Source organism: Trachemys scripta, chromosome 2 (genome assembly GCF_013100865.1).
Source record: "Trachemys scripta elegans isolate TJP31775 chromosome 2, CAS_Tse_1.0, whole genome shotgun sequence".
In the NCBI taxonomy this organism is placed as follows: domain Eukaryota; kingdom Metazoa; phylum Chordata; order Testudines; family Emydidae; genus Trachemys; species Trachemys scripta.
In genome coordinates, this window is record NC_048299.1 from 182,026,803 (window position 1) to 182,046,893 (window position 20,091).

Below are 20,091 nucleotides of genomic sequence, written 5' to 3' on the forward strand. Positions count from 1 at the left end.
GTTTCTACTTCCTTTGCACCACCTGAGTGGAACAAGGAAATGGAACAAAGCAGAGAATCTACCTTCAAGTATTAATTGCGGACCCTTGCCCTTTCTTAAGTAATATATTTGGCCCTGAGCGTGAAAAATCTGGACACCACTCTTGCAGAGGATCTATAGAGCCAGAGGGACAAGCATAGATATACATGGATTTCCAGGAGCTTGAGATGCTGTGCAACCATTACCTGACATTTAGAAAGACAAACAGGGCCACAGCATATTCTTTCAGAAGTTGCTTGAGAGGCATCTCTGAAAAGGGACGGGGAACAAGTTGGCATGTACTTAATTTATGCAATCATTTTAAAAGAGTGCCTTTTTTTCTGCTTTAAGCACTCCTTGACACATTTTAAAAATACAATTATAAAAACAGACTACTCCAGTAATCCCCTTTATCTAACATTTAACATACACAATCCAACAGCTCAAATAATCTTTAAATTCTTTAAAATTTCGCACCAGAATCTTCCCAATCGCTCACAGCTAGGAAAAACAAATAGGAATTCCAACATGTCCTAAGGTCACCAAACTAGAACTGTTTTGGAATACAGAAGGCAGGGAAGTAAACTGGATAGCTTATCCTTTCTAAATGATCTCTAGCACACTCTGATTTGAGCTAATTCTCTGCCCCAAGCAAATGGGATGGATGATTCTCAAAGAAGATAGGAAATAGGTTGTGTGTTTATACAGTGCCTAGCACCATAGGGTCCTGTGGTCAATTACTAAGGCTTCTAGGTGCTGAGCTAATACAAATAATTGATACTACTACTACTACTGAGCTCTTTTCACACAGAAGCACTGTACTCCATTAGAAAATAACATTTGTGGTTTCAGTTGATGCCCCTTGGTGAAATTTACTTCAAGGACCAGAGAGGAAAAGGGCCTTGGATTCCTGTATGGCAACTGAGTGAAAAACAGGGAAAAGGCACTTCATTTAACTTCCTTCAGGTGTTTCCCGCAAGCACTGAAATAAAGAAGTCTTGTCGCTTACAGAAAAAAATTCAACCCCTTATTTCAACCTCTTCAGAAAGACACAAACTTCTGGTCTACGATGAGAGTGAACAGTAATAGATCTTACATCCCTAACTAATATATGGTTATATACCAGGGGTGGACAAACTTACTGACCCTCCAAGCTGCATACGACAATCTTCAGATGTTAGAGAGCCGGGGCATACCTGCTGGGGTACAAGCACTTACCGCACCACCTTGTTGCAAGGCAGAGGTCCCGATCTCCCCCACCCCCAAGTCTGGTAGGTGGAGAATGTTGGGCCTCCTCAAGCCACATTTTAACTGTAAAAGAGCTGCATTAGCTCGCGAGCCATGGTTTGGCCACCCCTGTTATATATGCAATAGGAAGTGATGAAATATCACCAAGGAATGGCAAGGTGATCTCAGATCTCCTTTTTATGGGTTTCTTGGATATGCTCAATGAAAAATAAGTTTATCCCAGAGACAGACGTAGTGAGCTGAGAAAGTCTAGTAGTTAATCATCCTCAAAGAAAAAAGTCAACTGAGACTTCCTTCCTAACATGTCCAATGATTTTGACTTGCTGGCTAAGAGATCATTGGTTTTCAGAATTACACAGGTTGATATGTTATTGACGACATGTTCATATGTGATTTTGGACTCTACAAGACAGAACACACAGTCCGGCTAGTGGAAATTAATGTTACAGGCAGAATACCGGAGAGGCAGGGGCTGAAATTTTAAAGCAGTCTAGGAGATTTAGACACAACTTCTATTATCTTTAAAAGAAAATAGAGTACCATATTTACCTAAATTAAAAATTGAGATTTCATATTCTTCCAGACTGCTTTGAAAAACTAAATCGGAATACATAAGGACAATGATTTTGAGATCTGAGGATGAGGTAGGAAAGGAGGTATAATCGAGGGAAAGATGAATGATTGTTATCAGGAAAGGTTATTCAGAGGGTAATGATATATCACATGGGGGAGTACCCAAAGGAACAGTGGAACAAAATATTAAAATGTATTGGGAGAAATTATTGTTAGCTTTACTGATATTCATTGCTTCTAAAAGGACTGTTATAACAGGAAAAGAACAATCTCTTGTAGCAAATGTTAGAGAGACATATTACTGAGATGAGTTAATAATCTCATTAAGAACTTTGGGGATCAATTTCTTGCAACTGTGTACGTTGGAATAAATTTTTATGTACCAAAATGTTATATGTGATATCTTACACCAAAGTTAATCAGAAAAACCAAGAGATGGAGAACAGCTCTTAGGGAACTTATTCTACCCCCTAACATTGAAGGACTTTCTAGTGATGTGATATCCCTAGTCTTGTTTTCAATGTCCCAAGCAATACAGTTTTCATCAATTCCGCTCTGAGTTTAGTCCAATAAATCTCACACCAGATTTCCCCTATATTCAGAGCTACCTTTCCTTTTGCTGTTTGTCCCATTACCCCTGACCAGCCTGGATACTGCATAAATTCTTCCTTTTTCATCCTCTCTTCTTTCTTCAGCAGCCCAAAGGATGGGTTGAAATAAACTGACCTAAATTCTGTGGTGAGTCTACAGGTTTCTTTGGCAGATAAATATGAAATATCCATTTTTAATTTAGGTAAATATGATACTCAAATAATGCAAACAGTATTTTTATATTATTTATTTTCATATTTAATAAATATGTCTTTGTCTTCTCCCAGTTTTCAATACACTACAGAAGATGTCAGAGGGAAGGTGGAGATTTTAGCACCTAGGAAGCATGGGAAGTTTAGAACTCAGGAGTCAGTTGAGGCATTTGGCAATGACAAGGGGATCCATCTCTTTCCCACCTCTTTGTGAACAGGTAAGAGGTGACTAACACCTGAACTTGCCATTCCACACCCAGCAAACTATGAGGGCCACCAGTTTCCCCAAGGCATCCTCACCCAATATCTGAACATGGGAAACTATCAGGAATATTGTAATACTATGGTTAAAGATAAAGGGAAAACCCAAAAGTGAGATCACTGCATCTGAACTAAGCCAGAGAACTGGATGGTGAGAATTGGACGCTATCCCGATAGCACAATCAGGGCCCTCAACAATGCCAGTAGAGATCTCCCAAGCCCTGGTTTGAGGCCTCAGTGTGGTCCTACCCATTAAGTTAATGAAGCACAGCAGGAATTTTGGCTGGTGCCTCTTGCTACAGATGAGCCAGAAGGGGAATTGTGCAGTGGAGGCTGCATCAGAGTTCACTGAGACAGCAGGAGAGGAGCAAACTGAGCTGCCACTCAGACATTCTCAGACCTGGTAAGAGGGTGGAGGGCTAAAATGGATGGCAGAAGAAAACATGTATTTGAGGGGACGAATGGGGAGGGTTAAAGGGAACAAATGGAGAGAGAGTAGACAAAAAGGGGGAAGTGGCAGGAGTGGAGATTAAAAGTAAGGGAAGAAAGGGTAAGCAGGGAGAAAGGGAGAGACAAAAAGGGTTGAAAAGACACATGGAGGAAAGAAAGAACAAAAATGGAAATGAGAGCAAAAATGGGAGAAAAGAAACCATGGGGAAAGTTATCAAACAGAAAAGCTTTCAAAAACAAATACTGCAGCAGAGAGAGGTTGTCTTAAAAACAAAAAATAAACACTGGAGCAGATGACCAGTACAAGAATACTGGTACAGGATGGATAATATTCAGGCCCTGGACCAGCGATAGTCTTATGATTTGATGTCTCCTAACCCTGTAGGGTTAGGAACTGAAACTTTATATGACTGGAAAGGGGAGCTTCCCAGCTTTGCAATGGAACACATTTAGAATTTATATCCAGTCAGTTGGGCATATGTCTTTAGCGCTGAACAGTCCTTAAATGTAATATTTTAAAGTCATGATATTTTTATATATAGAATATCTACAATACTTCAAGTATGTATAAAGGAGATTTTATTAATTTCTTCTCTCCCTCAAAGAACTGCACAATTAGTTTCACAGTACTGCAATTAAGTGACCTAGGCTACAGATGGGAAAATACAAAACTAGTTATAACTGCTTAAATCCTTTGTATAATTTTTTTTTAAAACATATGGAATATACAGAACACATGACATGGAGTGATATAAAGGTTCATTTAAACTCACTGGGATGGCCTCCTTTAACTCATGAGTAGAAAAGCCTCTCACAAGTAATGTGGACGTCTCAATCTTATGACAATAAACCCTTTATGCCACATAACCTCATCATGTATTCTGTCTTGATATCTCATATGATATATATGAAGCACTTCTGCCATGGGGAGCAGTCTACACTACGGGATTACTCCGAATTTACAGAATTTGATTTTTGGCAACCAATTGTATAAAGTCGAGTGCATGCTGCCACACCAAGCACATTAATTTGACGGTGTGCGTCCATGTACCGAGGCTAGCGTCGACTTCTGGATCGTTGCACTGTGGGTAGCGATCCCATAGTTCCCGCAGTCTCTCCTGCCCATTGGAATTCTGGGTTGTGATCCCAATGCCTGACGGGGCCAAAAATTTGTCACAGGTGGTTATGCGTAAATGTCGTCAATCAATCCTCCATCCGTGGAAGCAACGGCAGACAATCATTTTGCGCCCTTTTCCCTGGATTGCCCGGGCAGACGCCATAGCACAGTAACCATGGAGCCTGTTCAGCCTTTTTTCACTGTCACTGTATGTCTACTGGATGCTGCTGACAGATGCGGTACTGCAGCGCTACACAGCAGCATCCCCTTGCCTTTGCAGGTTAGCAAAGATGGTTACCAGCCATACTGTACCGTCTGCTGCTTTGCAAGTTGGCAAAGACGGTTACCAGTCATACTGTACCGTCTGCTGCTGTCATGAGTGCTCCTGGCCGGCCTCGGTGAGGTCGGTTGGGGGCGCCTGGACAAAAATGGGAATGATTCCCCAGGTCATTCTCTTCTTTAAGTTTGGTCTAATGGAGAGTCAGTCCTGCCTAGAATATCAGGCAAGCCTACTAAAGAACCAGAGAGGCAAACGGCCGCTCCGGATAAGAACCCCAGACATCCTGCAGAAATGATGAGCTGCATGCCATTCTAGGGGGTGCCCCTACAACAACCCCACCCATTGCTTCCCTCCACTCCCACCCCTCCCGGGCAACCTTGGCAGTTATCTCCCCATTTGTGTGATGAAGTAATAAAGAATGCATGAATTTGAAACAACACTGACTTTATTGCCTCTGCAAGCAGAGATCAAAGGGGGGAGGGGAGGGCGGTTGGCTTACAGCGAAGTCGAGAACCACCATTCTGCACTTGCTCAGCCTATAGCTGAAAATGCGAATCTGTGATAAGCACTAGGATAGAAGCACAGGCAGGACTGAATCTCCATTTGTGTGTGGACCTTTGGTTGACACTGGTAAAATGCAAAATGTCCCAGGATATGTATATTGGGGGACAGTTCTAAACAGCAGCTTTATTTTTTTATTTGCAGCAAAATGTAGAGGTCTAAGTATGTGATTGTGAGCTCTGGGAGCAAGGGGTAGGCTGGGGCAGGTGCGACCACGCGGTGCTGCCGACTGGGAGAGCAGCCTGAGGCAGAAGCCTCCAGCTGGCATGATATTCCAGGCAGGACTGAATCTCCATTACACAAAACTTAAAGAAGAGAATGACCTGGAGTCATTCCCTTTTTTGTCCAGGTGCCCCGACCGACCTCACTGAGGCCAGCCAGGAGCACCCACGGGACGACGATGATGGTTACCAGTCATACTGCACTGTTTACCGTCAACAAGGCAAGACAATGCTGCTGTGCATCGCTGCAGCACTGCGTCTGCCAGCAACATCCAGTAGACATACGGTGACAGTGAAAAAAGGCGAGAAACTATTTTTTCCCCATTGCTTTCACGGGGGGAGGGGGGACGTGACGACATATACCCTGAACCACCCGCAACAATGTTTTTGACCCTTCAGGCATTGGGAGCTCAACCCAGAATTCAAATGGTTTTCGGAGAGTGTGGGAACTGTGGCATAGCTACAGTCGTCAGTCGCCCCTCCCTCTGTGAGCGTTGATTCTTTGGCTTTCTGGTACGCTTGTCTCAGCTCCTTAAGTTTCACGCAGCACTGTGTTGAGTCCCTGTTGTGGCCTCCGTCCATCGTGGCCTTGAAGATTTTTTCTAATGTTTTGGCATTTTGTCTTTTGGAACAGAGTTCTGATAGAACAGATTCATCTCCCCACATAGAGATCAGATTCAGTATCTCCCGTATGGTCCATGCTGGAGCTCTTTTTTGATTGTGGCTGTGCTGATGAGCTCTGCATGGTCACCTGTGCTGATCAGCGCTCCACAGTGGGCAAACAGGAAATGAAATTCAAAAGTTTGCGGGGATTTTCCTGTCTACCTGGCCAGTGCATCCGAGTTCAGATTGCTGTCCAGAGCGGTCACAATGGTGCACTGTGGGATAGCTCCCGGAGACTAATACCATCGAATTGCGGCCACACTAACCCTAATTCGAAATGGCAATGTCGATTTCTGCGCTACTCCCCTCGTCAGGGAGGAGTACAGAATTCGATTTTAAAAGCCCTTTATGTCGAAGTAAATGGCTTCGTTGTGTGGACGAGTGCAGGGTTAATTCGATTTAACGCTGCTAAATTTGAACTAAACTCATAGTGTAGACCAGGCCAGTATGTACAGTTAGGTGGCAAAGCTTTCATATGACAAAAGTATTTACGCTAAAGACGACTGAGGAACCTCTTGAGACCTAACCAAGTTATTTGAATGGATAATACACTGGAAGATTAAATTCCATGTTGATAAATCCAAAGTTATGCACATTGGAGTGAAAAATGCAAGCTACTCACACATATTGCTGGGTTCTGTACCCAGAGAAGACAAAGACATCATTGTGGACAGGTCTGTGGAAAAACCTAGTCTCGGTGTACGGTGGCCATTAGAACTCAATCAAAATGTGAGAATGTATGTTATAAAGAATGGGACAGAAAATATTGAAAATTGCATATAATATACTAATTGGTATACTCTCTCCTAGAAAACTTTTTCCAGTTCTGGCCATCTTATCTCAAATAAGATACAAAAAAAATATAGGAGGGTGGACAAACATGGAGGACAATGAATGGATGCCTGGTGAGACTTTCATATCAGGAGAGATTGTAAGGACAGACTAATGTCAAGAGATGGATAAAATGTGACATAATAAAATCATACAAAATAAAGGAGATGTTCCCACAACAGTTCCCAGGCATTCTTAAATTTTCCTCCTTCTGATTAGGTAGCTGAAGCTTACTTAGTTCCATGGCATCTTCAATGGTTACGTCCAATTTCTTGCAAAATAATTTTGATGCACTTTAACAGGCCATTAATTAAACTGGAGTCAAGTGCTGCATGTTGCCATTGCCAAACCATGGAGATATTTGCTGGAGAAACAGGTTATATTGTAGGAAAATCAAAAATAAAGAAAAGGAAAGACAGGAAGCCCTTGAGCAGCATCTGCAGAGGTTAAGTATCAGGGGGTAGCCGTGTTAGTCTGTATCTACAAAAACAACAAGGAGTCTGGTGGCACCTTAAAGACTAACAGATTTATTTGGGCATAAGCTTTCGTGAGTAAAAACCTCACTTCTTCGGATGCATCCGAAGAAGTGAGGTTTTTACTCACGAAAGCTTATGCCCAAATAAATCTGTTAGTCTTTAAGGTGCCACCAGACTCCTTGTTATCTGCAGAGGTTGTTTGTTGTTATGGGCTAATGGGTTTTAAGGCTACCTAATAATGCCACCGCTGCCAGCCACATTATAGACACTGTGTAGTATAGCTGATAACAACCAGTACTACCTACTGTCACTGGGGAAATCATAAATGCTTAAATGCTCACAATGACTCCACAGAAATCTACAATATGTTTTAATGCTCCTCTGCCTGCCTCTGACGTAGCAGGGAGCCTAAAGATATAGTGAAATGCTGACATCTCCCATAAGTTCCACCACTTTATATCAATAGGGCTCAGTGAAAAGACTGGATGGCTCCTTCAATGTTGGTCAACGACCTGTCTCCTCTACCCTATTCACCTTCATGTTTTATCTATGTGCCCTTTTCCAAAGACATATGGCCATAAATGATAATCTGCTTAATTGCTGAAGTGGAAAAACCTACTCTAGGCCAGATGAATCAAATATATTTTTTTCATTTAAAGTTTTGCTGAACTCTCTATGTGTATTAACCAATAGAGACACCAGAACAGTTCCCAGTATGAATATATTCTGTTTCTAACAGCCAGCTTTTCCCTCCAGCTGATTTCCTTTACCTATGGAGAAGAGCTCAATTATTTCCCCCCATATAACTGTTTTAAAAGCATCTCACAGTGAGAGATAAGACAACTCCTGCCTCTTCATTATTTTTATTCTCGGAATTATGATCCCAGGAGGTTTACAGTTCAAGTACAAGCCTGAGAATAGGTCAATCTTCACCTTCCATGTCTAATATCCTGAGGAGAGGAAGAGAAATGTAGTGATATTTGAACAACAGTATGATCTGAGCTGTTTATTTTGTTGAGAGAGTGGGTGGTGACCTTATGCAGGGCTGACTCAAGATAAAAAAAAAGTCAGTGTGGGAGTAGATGTGTATGTTGGAGAAGACAGTCTATTCTCTGCTAGATTCCCATCTGCTCTTCCTTCAGATATCAATATGTCACATGTCAGATCTCAAAAATATATCTTTCCTGATAGTCTGACAAGAAATGGTATCTCATGTACTTGATATAACTAATCCTATTACACAATCAGAAAAGGTAGTTGAAAAAAATTCAAAATAGCATTCAAAGCTATATGCCAGGACAGTATATTGCAAATGGAGAAAATGAAATCTGCTACCTGGTCATGGAAGGAGCAGTTCCTCCTTCTTGGGCTGAGAAAATACAGTTATAACAGGTGCTCCTGCAGGAGTGCAGATGTGACAGAATGATCCTCTGCAAGCAATCAAGTTACCGCAGAGACCCTCTACAGTGCTACTGCAGCACACAAGCTGCTCTTTTATGGAGTGAAGGGGATCAGATCTTGCCCTCAACGGAGCTACTACGAAGTTAAGCCTTATATCAGGGGCTATGCATACCCTGTATGTGCTCCGCTCTAGTTGAGCCTCATCTAGGACCACTCATGCTCACAGAAGAGGGCACAGGGTTAGTACATAAGAATTCAGTATGTTAACAAGCAACCCTCCCAATTTAACCCTGTGACAAGATATATCTGCCCTCTATATATTTTTATAACTGTTGGCTTAAAACGAAGGCTCTTGTGGAATAACACTAGCTTTTTCCCAGCAGACAACCCCCTATAAACTTCTCCAAACCTTCCTTAGTTTGCATGTTCACAGAGAGATGACAACCTACACCCACAACTTTTTAAGAAATACAGGCACTTTTTGCCTCAATAGGGTAGTTAAAACCCTTCAATATTCAGTAACAGAAAATTAATACATGCCAGACAGTGGCACCTCACAAGAAGTAACAGGGAGTTTTTATACAATCCGTCAATAGAAAGATGCCTCTCTTTCCTCCCCCCCCCCCCCCCCCAAATTCTTCATTTTAGAGCACTTTCATATAGGAGTTCAAACACTCCCAGTAAAAAGGGGGAAAAAAGCATAGCCAGTGCTCTGCAAAGAAACAAAGCAGGACTTGGGCCTGACAGCAAATCATCATGCTTGGCTGCCAAAACGTTGAAAGATTTCATTTGCCTCTTGTTTCAGAAATGTAGATTTACAGTGAAATGTCAGTTTAATTGTAACCATTAGACAACAAACAACAATTTAACTAGAGAGAGGAGGAGAACTTCTTGGGACATAAATGCTAACTTAACAGGCAAACCAGAAACACTTAAAGGAGTCAATAAGTCTGACACTAGGAACAGTAGGTGATGATCAGTGGCAGTAGAGTCGGCACTTAGCTATGAAGGGCTGGTAAGCAAAATGAGGTTCCGGCCACACTTTCGGAGAGTCTCATATATGGGTAGAGAGCCTGCTGGTTAATATTTGCATGCATCTTCTGGTTTCAGTGCTTAACTGCACTGAAGTTAGCAGAAATTCTATTTAATTGCTATGTATAGCTTAACTGCGCAGGACACACCGAAAATTGAGGCGCTTATTGGTGAGATAATTTTTTTTGTTTGGCTTAAGGTCACACTTTTTGTGGGCCTCTGCTAATTCTGGAAAAGATCAACACTATAGATGTATTGAAGATAAACTGAGAATCCTTCCTGGTTTCCTATAAATTCAGTTCCTTGATTAGAGATCAAGGATTTAACAGCAGCACCTCTGGAATTCTGCAACAGGTTCAAGAGTCTTGGTTTAAAGGATTTGTTCACATACGTAGATGGGTTACTAGTGCACACAATACGCACAGAGAACAAATATTTTTGGTTGCACAATAAAGGGATGCTGTCAATAATAAATTTTAGTTTATATACTACTTAAAAGAAACCTCAAATTTTTACTGCTTCCAATATTCTCCTAAAATCTATAAAATACTATTTCCCTATCTAACTGTGCCCCTTTCCATTTGACAAATATATTTAGTTCCCATCTTCATGCACAGTATATTCAAGTTCTTTTTTTTTTTTTTAAAGAAGTTTCAGATTTTTTAAAATACACCTCTACCCCAATATAACGCTGTCCTCGGGAGCCAAAAAATCTTACCGCATTATATCGAACATGCTTTGATCTGCCGGAGTGCGCAGCCCCCCGCCCTCCCCGGAGCACTGTTTTACCACGTTATATCCGAATTTGTGTTCTATCGGGTCGCGTTATATCAGGGTAGAGATGTAGATACATTTACCAACTGAGCGTAAAACAGGTCATAGTTGAGAGTCAAACGGTTTGAGACTGTTCCAACCATACACATATGTGACCTTACAAAATCCATGCCAGGGAGGGGTGCTTTTGGACAAAGATAGGATATCCAGAGGCCCTTCATCTTCTTCCAATACTGCACAGAAAATTCTTTGTTCTCCTTTAAAATATTATGGTATACCAAAACCTGGATTTACCTACTTTTCTGAAAGTTCCCAGGGTAGTGACTATATTTATTTTTGTGTCTTGTATAGCATTGAGTCCATCATTGGTGCTTAAATGGTAACAATTATCTTTATCTTGACTTGACTTATTTCTCATTTCTGCTAACGCAAACTTTATTCTTAGCTATGTAAAGCTTCTTGTTGCGAGCTTTACATTCTGTAGAACACAAGATCACAAATACTTATGTTCGTGTTCTAGTTTATCTGCAGTTTGAATATACTGTACTCATGCTTAATGAACTAATTAATTTAGGAAAAGTTTTTATTTGGTTACAGTCTCTAACACTTGTTAAAAAAAAGCTCTTGCAAAAGAGCATCTGTCTTATACAGCTATTAAGCTATATTCAATATACATTAGTGTAGTAAAAAAAGTTATGTTTTTATTCAGTATTTTAACTAGCAAGACCAGAACACTTTAAATAATTGAAAAAGCATTAGAAATTACAAATGCCAAAAAAAATCAAATACTTCATTCAGATACACGTTTTCTAAAACTATATCCTCTGATATACCAAGATTGTACCCTTATTAATACATTTATGCTAGTAAAAGGATTAGATATCCTGATTACTCCTGCAAGATGAAGATTATACAAAAAAATACAACAGTATTGTTTTCTGTAGAGTGATCCTTCAAGAATCAGCAGATTTGTTGGCACCTTCTCCTTCAGCTTCCTGGTAAGATCAATTTCCTTTACAATGAGAACTAAGTATAAATTTCAAGAAAGCCTCATTCAGTGAAATTAGACATCTGTGTTTCTCTCTTGTTCTTATACATACCTGATAGGGATGATATAGGAAAACAGGAGGAGGAACCGAAAAAGGTTGCGGTACCATGGGCCTACAAATCCTTGCAAGGTTACCATAACAATTGAAAGGGCAACTAGAGCCAAAAACAGGGCTTTGGTCAGTTGATTCAGTTCAAGATCCAGTAAACCAACCTAAAGGAAGCAATATAAATCAGTAAATACAAGTTAACCATAAATCATTCACATATTGACACCTTATGCAATTATTCAATTAGAAACTAGAAGGCCACTAATACTTATTTGAAATCTGTTTTAATTATGTTCAACTGAATTGGAATAACAAAATCTGAATATTTTTCCACATTTGCATGAGACAGAAGTTTTCTGTTTACAGGCCAATAATACTTCCAACAGTCACAGAGCGAACTGTCCCACAAACGTCTTTTGAGTTACCTTATATCTGACATGGAGACCACCACCTTGTGGGGTGGTGGGGAGTTATTTCCTTCTATCACGTATTCAGATCAGAATTTCTTTTGCGCAAAACTATTGAATCTACATGATTTCTTTGTAACATGTGCTGTTCATTTGCTGGTGTAAGACCACCAGACTTGGTAGAGTTGAGAATCATAAGTCAGATATGAAGTAATACAAAAGACATGAGAGACATTAACACTACCTGTAATTTGTAAGCATAGAGTACTACTTTAGAAGAAATACCATTTTGGAAATCTAACCTTATTCCATCAATTTTTCTCTGACCTTTTTTTAAAAACAGTTATTTATTATAAAAAAATCCATCTTATTACTAAAGAAGCTTTTCATAAGTATTGAGATAAATAAAAATCAATTTAAAATGGCATGTCTATTGATTGTGATTTAAAATGGCAAAATAGAACCCAGGTTTTCCATAAGTAAAAAAGAAAATATATTCAAATCTCTATGATAAGCATTATCCTAAACAAGGTATCATGCCAGTAAATCTCCCATCAGCTACCATGTTTCTAATGAAAAGATATTTTTAAAACTGTGTAACTAAGATTCCCACTATTCCAATAATGTATATTATATGCTAACTATTTGAGATCCACTTATTTGGATCATCTTTTAGTCAGTAAAATATGTGGGAAAATTATGTCAGCAAGACATGCCTAAGCCCCATCGCAGAGGCCCTTTGATCTTTAGACCCTGCCAGCAAGGACAGTAAAACATAACACTTTCCTAGATAAACAATCTGTAAAGAAACTATTTTTAAATAGTTCTGAAAAATTCCAGCATTCTTGCCTGAGCATGGGCTGTCCCTTCCCTTGAGAACTAGGCAGCTGAAGACCACAGCGGCTGATTTATCAGCTGCATTTAAAAAGCAGCCCAACGAGGACAAATATCTTGCAATTTCCGCTGCTTCAACTACTACATAGTTTATGCTTGAATTATTGAGAAAAATAGGTTTTTGGATTAAAATGAAGAAAAATTAAGCCAGGGAAGTAGAGCATGTTTCAAAGCCCAGATCTTTTTGCGTTGACAAAGGCGGTCTAAGTTTCAGGCCTCGCTGAGGATCAGATGAAGTCATTATTCATTCAGTCAGGGAAAAAAGACTCAATTACCTCAACCTAAAGATGCTATCAATGAATGCAAAGTGCATATTTTACTCTATTCATCCAAATCCCATTAAAAAGTGAAAGGAATGATTTAATCTGGCCTTCTAGAGTTGGTCTTTTTTTGTAATAAAATAAAGAATCACTGTCTTGCAATATGCATAACCACTACCTCACTTTTTTTCCTGCATCATAGCAGTGAAAGACTGTAAAAGCCAAGACAAAAACTAACAGAAATGAATACAAAGTTTCTTTTGAAAAAATGCCACTCATAGGACAGAAACATTAAATGTAGTCCACTGCACATTGATATGTAGCTAATTCAAAGCATTAATACCTTTCTAATTGATGAAGATGGATGTGAACATAAGAGTTTGAAATCCAACTACAATGTTGTTGGAACAGTGTTTAAAGCAAGAAGAAAACTTTGAGGTAAAATATTTTTTTCAAGTACACAGTAAAAAAAGTCTTTTCAGGTATAGTGATTAATTGTTATACAACTTCTCCAGTCCCCACTAGTCTGCACATTACATTACTGTCATTAGACAATCTTAACATTTCTATTTGCTATCCACAGTGAAATCAACTTTACATGTGATGCCCATTCAAAAGAGGAGGATATATATGGGGAAAAAATGAATTATTTAAACTGCATACTGCATTCCTCAAAAATTCTCTCCTGGAATTACATATATATAAAACACACTAATGTAAACAGTTTTATACTATAATGTTACTGTACAGTAATTTCTGCAATCAAACTATTCTCTATTTTATTCAGGTCTCACATTTTGAAGAAAAAATAATTAACCAATTTCTTTTTAAATATACTGTAGTGTAGGTGAATTAGGGAAGATCATATTTCAATATATAACTCATCAATTGTGCTTTTATCAAGAGACTTCTAAAACTACCAATGAAAGAATGAAGCTTTTCATAGTCATAAGAACCTGTTCTGCCCCTAAAATATTCATAACCAGAATAAGTAATTATGGCTAAATAAGAGAAAGGTGAATTAAGTATACTGAGTAATTTTCAACATTTATTACAATTTCCTATATTTGTAAAACAAATTTCTTCTGCTTGTCTTAATATTTGTCCTGTTTGAAATAACTGTGATAACAAAATTAAATACGCCACTGGAAATTTTAATCTCCTAGGGAAAATTTGTACATAATGTCTAAGACAGACACAATAGTTTTGCAAAGGGGCTGCTCTAGGATAATGAACACAATAATTGCTTGTATAATCTAAAATGCTACTAATGGCAACAATCACAAATCCATTTAGCTCCTCTTTAATTTATGTACCAAGTTTTAAATAGCTAATGGTTCTCAGTAAAATAATGGCTTATACCAACAAAAAAGGATAAATATGATATTCTCCTACTTAAACAAAACAAAACAACCCCCCAATCCATCAGTCTAGTTTTTTATTTTATTTATGTCTGAGTCAATGAAGGAGTAAAGGGTCTAATCTTCACAATGTAACTTTATAATGGTACATCAGAAAGCAAGAAGGCCCAAGTCACACTACTGCATCAACAAAGTCAACTTATTTTAATTTTTGTGAGACAGGTTGAAAGTGACAAAAACTTTGATTAAACAAAACAAAAAACAAAGATGTTTGACATAACAGTCCTGTAAGGTTTAATCTTATGAAAACATTTTTCACAGCTTTTACACTACTTACAGAATAATTCTTCCAATGTGCCTAAATACACAAAAGGATCCTGTATAGTTCCTCACCTATAAAACTTTTTTTTTTCCCAAACAGCACATTTTTGAGATATGTCCTTCTATAAAGTTTATTTCAAAAGTAATTATATTGCAGTCATCAGTCAGCTTCTGGACTAACATCATATTGACTGCAATGGAGTTGCATGTTATGTATAGTAGGAACAGATTTGGCCCTCATTTGCATTTCAATAGCTGAAAATGTCCTGACTACTAAAACAGACTCTGAACTGAGCACTAAGTTTCATTCAAGAAATATCTATTGATATTTTTCTTTCTTTTCAAACTTAAAAGTAATTACATCTCTACTTTGAAGTAGCAGGAATACCAAGAACGGCAGATAAATAAAAATATAGTAATTTCAGACACTTCATTGTACGCTTGCTCATACACAATTTTCCTAATCCACATTTCTCAGCCCCTTTCTTTACATTCTTGGTTAAACAGAAACAAGTTTCTCATTTAGAAAATAGCTGGTGTACAGTTATTCATTCTCTCTCTCACACAAACACATACACGTATTTTATGTTCATAGTGCATATCAGCCACACATATCTGAAGCACTCTGGTTTATCATACTAGTCATCTGTTAAATAAAAAGGCGTTGGTTTTTTTTAACCATCAGAATGTATTGGTTCAATAACTTATACTTGAAAGGCTCCCTAAATAAAATGACAAACCAGAATGTTGTAATCCCATTTGAAATTTTAAAATTTGTTATTAAACCTGTATTTACAAATTCAGATTTCAAAGTCTATAAAATGTACTTTTGTTATTAACTGTAATAACTTCAAAAGAACTCCTGTGATTCAGTTCTCATATTGTGCACTTCTTTGTTAAACAAGGGGACACACTGGGTAACCGATTAAAGAAAAAAAAATCTAAATTTAAGATTGAGTCAAGCCAACAAGAAGAAAGGAACTTAAATTTACACATTTTCCCTTAACTCATCTTATTGTGCCCAATTAATACCAAACAGCGTGAAATGGTGTGCATAATATGCTGTGTTCTGCACCAATACCTTCCTTATTCTTTTAATGAGTACGTACAAAATCAAGAGAAAACACGCACATTAAAAAAAAAAACAGAAAAATGAAACATTTGAAATACCTAAAATGATCATTTATTGAAGAAAGTTTCTATCAGCCACTGTCTCTGTTTTGTCAATTTTTAAATCACAATCCTTTGTTTAATCATTCGGGGGAGCAATGACAAGGCAGGGAACATTTCCAAAGTGTTGCCAAAGTTATTACAAGTCCTGTAGTTTTAGGATCCTTTGTCTTTTTGTCTTCATTGGCAAACTACATAAAAATTGGTGAACTCTGTACTAGCCTTTATAATAAATAATAATAATAATAATAATATATTCTACTAGAGTATATGTTTATAACAAAAGTTCCAGAAAACACCAATATGGATTCTCAAGTGTATTTTGTGTGAATTCTCTTACAAAAATGTATGTGTCCTTTACATTGTCTTTCACACAATAATTTTATAGTGCCAGCTATTATCTGGAAATGTGCTGAACTGCTTTGTGCTATTTTGAATAGTAAATCATGTGCTTAAAAACCTGAACTTAATAGGCACGCTAAACAGATATGGAGATCTGTAATAGTGCCTTAAAATATTATACGTGTTATCTACCAGAAAATTTGTATCTAGTGAACTACATGCCTTTATTTTGTTACAAAATGTTTTGCATGATTAATTTTTCTATAGCTATACAGAACAAGATAGGTTAATGACAGATTCCTAAAAACAGACATGTTTGTTCCACAAAGGACAATCAATACATTTTAAGAATTAGGCCACTCATTAGTTGTCAATTTCTGGTTATTTTCTTTTATGTTAATGAGCTATTTTTGTAATCTGCATTATACCTATGTTTGAACTAACTAATAATACAATCATCTCTTTCAAAAATCTATTTCTAGTTTGGTAACAGGTAATATTTAATATTTATAATCAAAAATACAAGGTTACACATTTCATCCCCTCTCTACCTACCTCAAATTAACATAACCGATTTCTTGTTGTCATATATTCTTAAAGTCAGGCATCTAAATAATTTAAATACAAGTGGCCTGAATTTCAGAGATGCTCAACATTCACTAGTCATATTGACCACAACAGAAGCTCCCTGTGTCTTTTATTTAGATGCCTACATAAGGGATTTAGGTGCCTAAACAAAGGCACCCAAGTTTAAAAATACCAACGATAGTTTCAATGACTTTTTAAAAATTATTCCTTCTCTTTCAAGTATGTGATATGCTTTATCCTAACAGAGTACTGCTTACTCTATGTTCAAGTAAATTGTAGCTTTCACAAAGGAAAAACAAACCAAGGTGAATTTAACCAAAAGAAAGGTAACTCATGCTTATCATACAATGGATTATTAATCTTAATTTTATTAGTTTTCCCATTATTTCTAGTACTGTACCCAGCTTGGAAAAAAAAAGTATCCGCTTTATCCCAAGACATTCCTGAATCTACAATTATCACTTTTAGAAATCAAGCTTTGGTGGTTGATGACTTTGGTTGCATGATTAGTAACATTTTTAACATTAGTAATGCATTTCAATATTTTGCCACAGTACAATGTCTGCCTCAAAGCTTAAAAGGTAAGCAAGCAATTTCCTAAAGGGTTGCCATATCACAGTTTGGTCAGCAGAGGGTGCTCAAGATTGATGCTATCTGCTGTCTTTTAGAAAGTCCTCATTTGGTAATACAGTACAAGTTAAACAGCTCTGTTTCTTTACTGGATTACTCTTAGGCATATAGTTCTACTATAATGCTGCTAGATCAATGGACAGTATTTTTATTTTACTTTTATATTTGAAACACTACTCAGAGGAACTCTATTTTAATGTAATTTACACTGTGCATTGAAGCTTCATTACATTTCTGTGCTTACACTTTCTTCTAAAAAAAGTTAATGTTACAACTTAATCTCCACATTTTTACACTGACACAAACAAAAACTCTTCAAGGCATTAGTGAACAGGTACTGTGCATTGGTACCCAACATTCTTTAACTACTTTAATGTAATGTAGTTGTTACACACAAGAACAATTGATAAACACGTACACAGAGCATACTGAAAAGATTAATGGTTTCTAAAACTTTTATGTCTATACAGGTCTTTTGCTTTCTTAAAAACATGCTATCCTCGATTGGAAACTATCCATTTTAAATGGTTTTCACAAGACCAGCCATCAATTTTGAATAATTACTTCAATCACCTGAGCCATCTAGTGACATTGGAAACCACAACATTCAGTATAATTTAATGTAATCACAGGGTCAAACATTCATTTTTCAATTTAATCTAATTAAATAAGCTCCACATTTTCAAACTTAATTGTGTAAAGTTAGGCACTTAAATAAAAATGGTCTGATTTTCAGAGTTTCCCATTAAACCCAATGGGCATTGAGGATACTCTGAATCTCTGAAAATCAGGCCACTTTTATCTAGATTCGTAAATACACATTTACATGCCTAACTTGGGAAATCTAAATTGCAAAATTTTGGGCCAAGGTTTGGTTTTTTTGGTAACTTTATATTTACACAGATATTTTACCTTCCTCTTGAGCTTCATTTGCACACTATTCAATTATTCAAAACTTTTTTTAAATTCATCATACACATGTACCATCATATACTTAAGCAGTTCTCTTAAAAGTAAGAGCAAGGAGCGAGTATGTTAAAGCATATTCAGAAAAGATTACTTTTTTCCAAATACAAGGGGTTAAGTAAGTCAGGGACACACTTAAGAGGCCTGATGATAATATTACACAAGTCAATGGAATTATATAGGTGTGAAACTAGAATTATGAAAATCAGGCCCAAGGTGTTTAAATTGTTAGAACAGAGTTTAGAATACCTGAACAAATAAAATCAACATAGCAGCTAAATAACTGATATTAATTCCTTTGAAGAAAAACAATATTCTATGTGAGCTCACTCGGTTTAATAGAAATATGAGCTAGCTTATTTTTCATTTAAATATTAGACAACACAAATATTATACAACACACACCAGTAACTATGTAGCCTATACTCTCCTAGCATATTCCCAGCCATTACACTAGTTGCTAGTATAAATCTGAGGTAACTTTCTGGAAGACAACAGAAGAGTTATTCTGAATTTACTCCTGAGCTCAAAGTGTTGCATCAGATATTTGTTTTCAGTTTCAGGCTTGGCAAGTAACTTCTATCTTTATATGTAGAAAGTTAAATGCATGGGTTACTCAATGAGGTCAATTCATAAAACCTATAAGAGGCTAATAGTTCTTTCAAAAAAGTCTTTAAAATGAAATTGATATTTTTTAAATACCACATACATTAGAAAAAAGTTTCAGGATCCCCCCACCTCAAAAAGAAAGGGAGGTGGTAGCAAGCCTTTCCCCCCCAGGAGTTACGACTCCTAGATTGAGAACTCCTCAACACCTATATTAATGACACACATATCTGAAAGTTTGTATGCCTATCTAGTGGGTCACAATTAAGGTTACCAGAACGTTTGGGGGAAATTTCGTATTAGAATTTCCACACACTACTTTAAAAAAATTATTAATAAAAAAGGAGCCCCAGAAGTTTGGTGTTGGAAACTTTGTGAAAAGTTCCCTGTGCAGAAGACTCCTTAAGGAAGAGCAGAGGAAGACCTTAACTTTGGTGCATCTACTATGGTTCAGGTGCCCATCCTCCCCACTTCCTAACGTACACAAGGGAGAAGCCCAGAAACTACAGACGGACTATTGTTTGCAGGAAAGGAGGTCCCCTTATGCCCACTTTGGAAGTAGGCCACTGGGGAAGCCTGTCACTCCAGCAGGTAGGCATCTTTTATTAAAACCACCTTCTCTCCTGTCTATCAAAAATTTTACAAGTTCGCTTGTGATGATGATTATTTTCTCCATCACCTTCTGTGGCAGAAAAAGAATAGTAATGAGTGCAAATAACTTGGCTGTTCTTATTATAAGG

The 20,091-nt window shown here is 37.5% G+C and overlaps 1 protein-coding gene across 3 annotated transcripts in view; it reads right to left on the minus strand.

Moving 5' to 3' along the window:
- ATP9B (ATPase phospholipid transporting 9B (putative)) overlaps nt 1-20,091 on the minus strand; it is a 292,155-nt gene that overhangs the window by 80,284 nt on the left and 191,780 nt on the right. For all 3 annotated transcript variants that reach the window (XM_034762489.1, XM_034762492.1, XM_034762491.1), the window contains one exon: nt 11,810-11,970. In XM_034762489.1, coding sequence (XP_034618380.1) covers nt 11,810-11,970 — 161 coding nt within the window. The remainder of the gene's footprint in view (nt 1-11,809; nt 11,971-20,091) is intronic.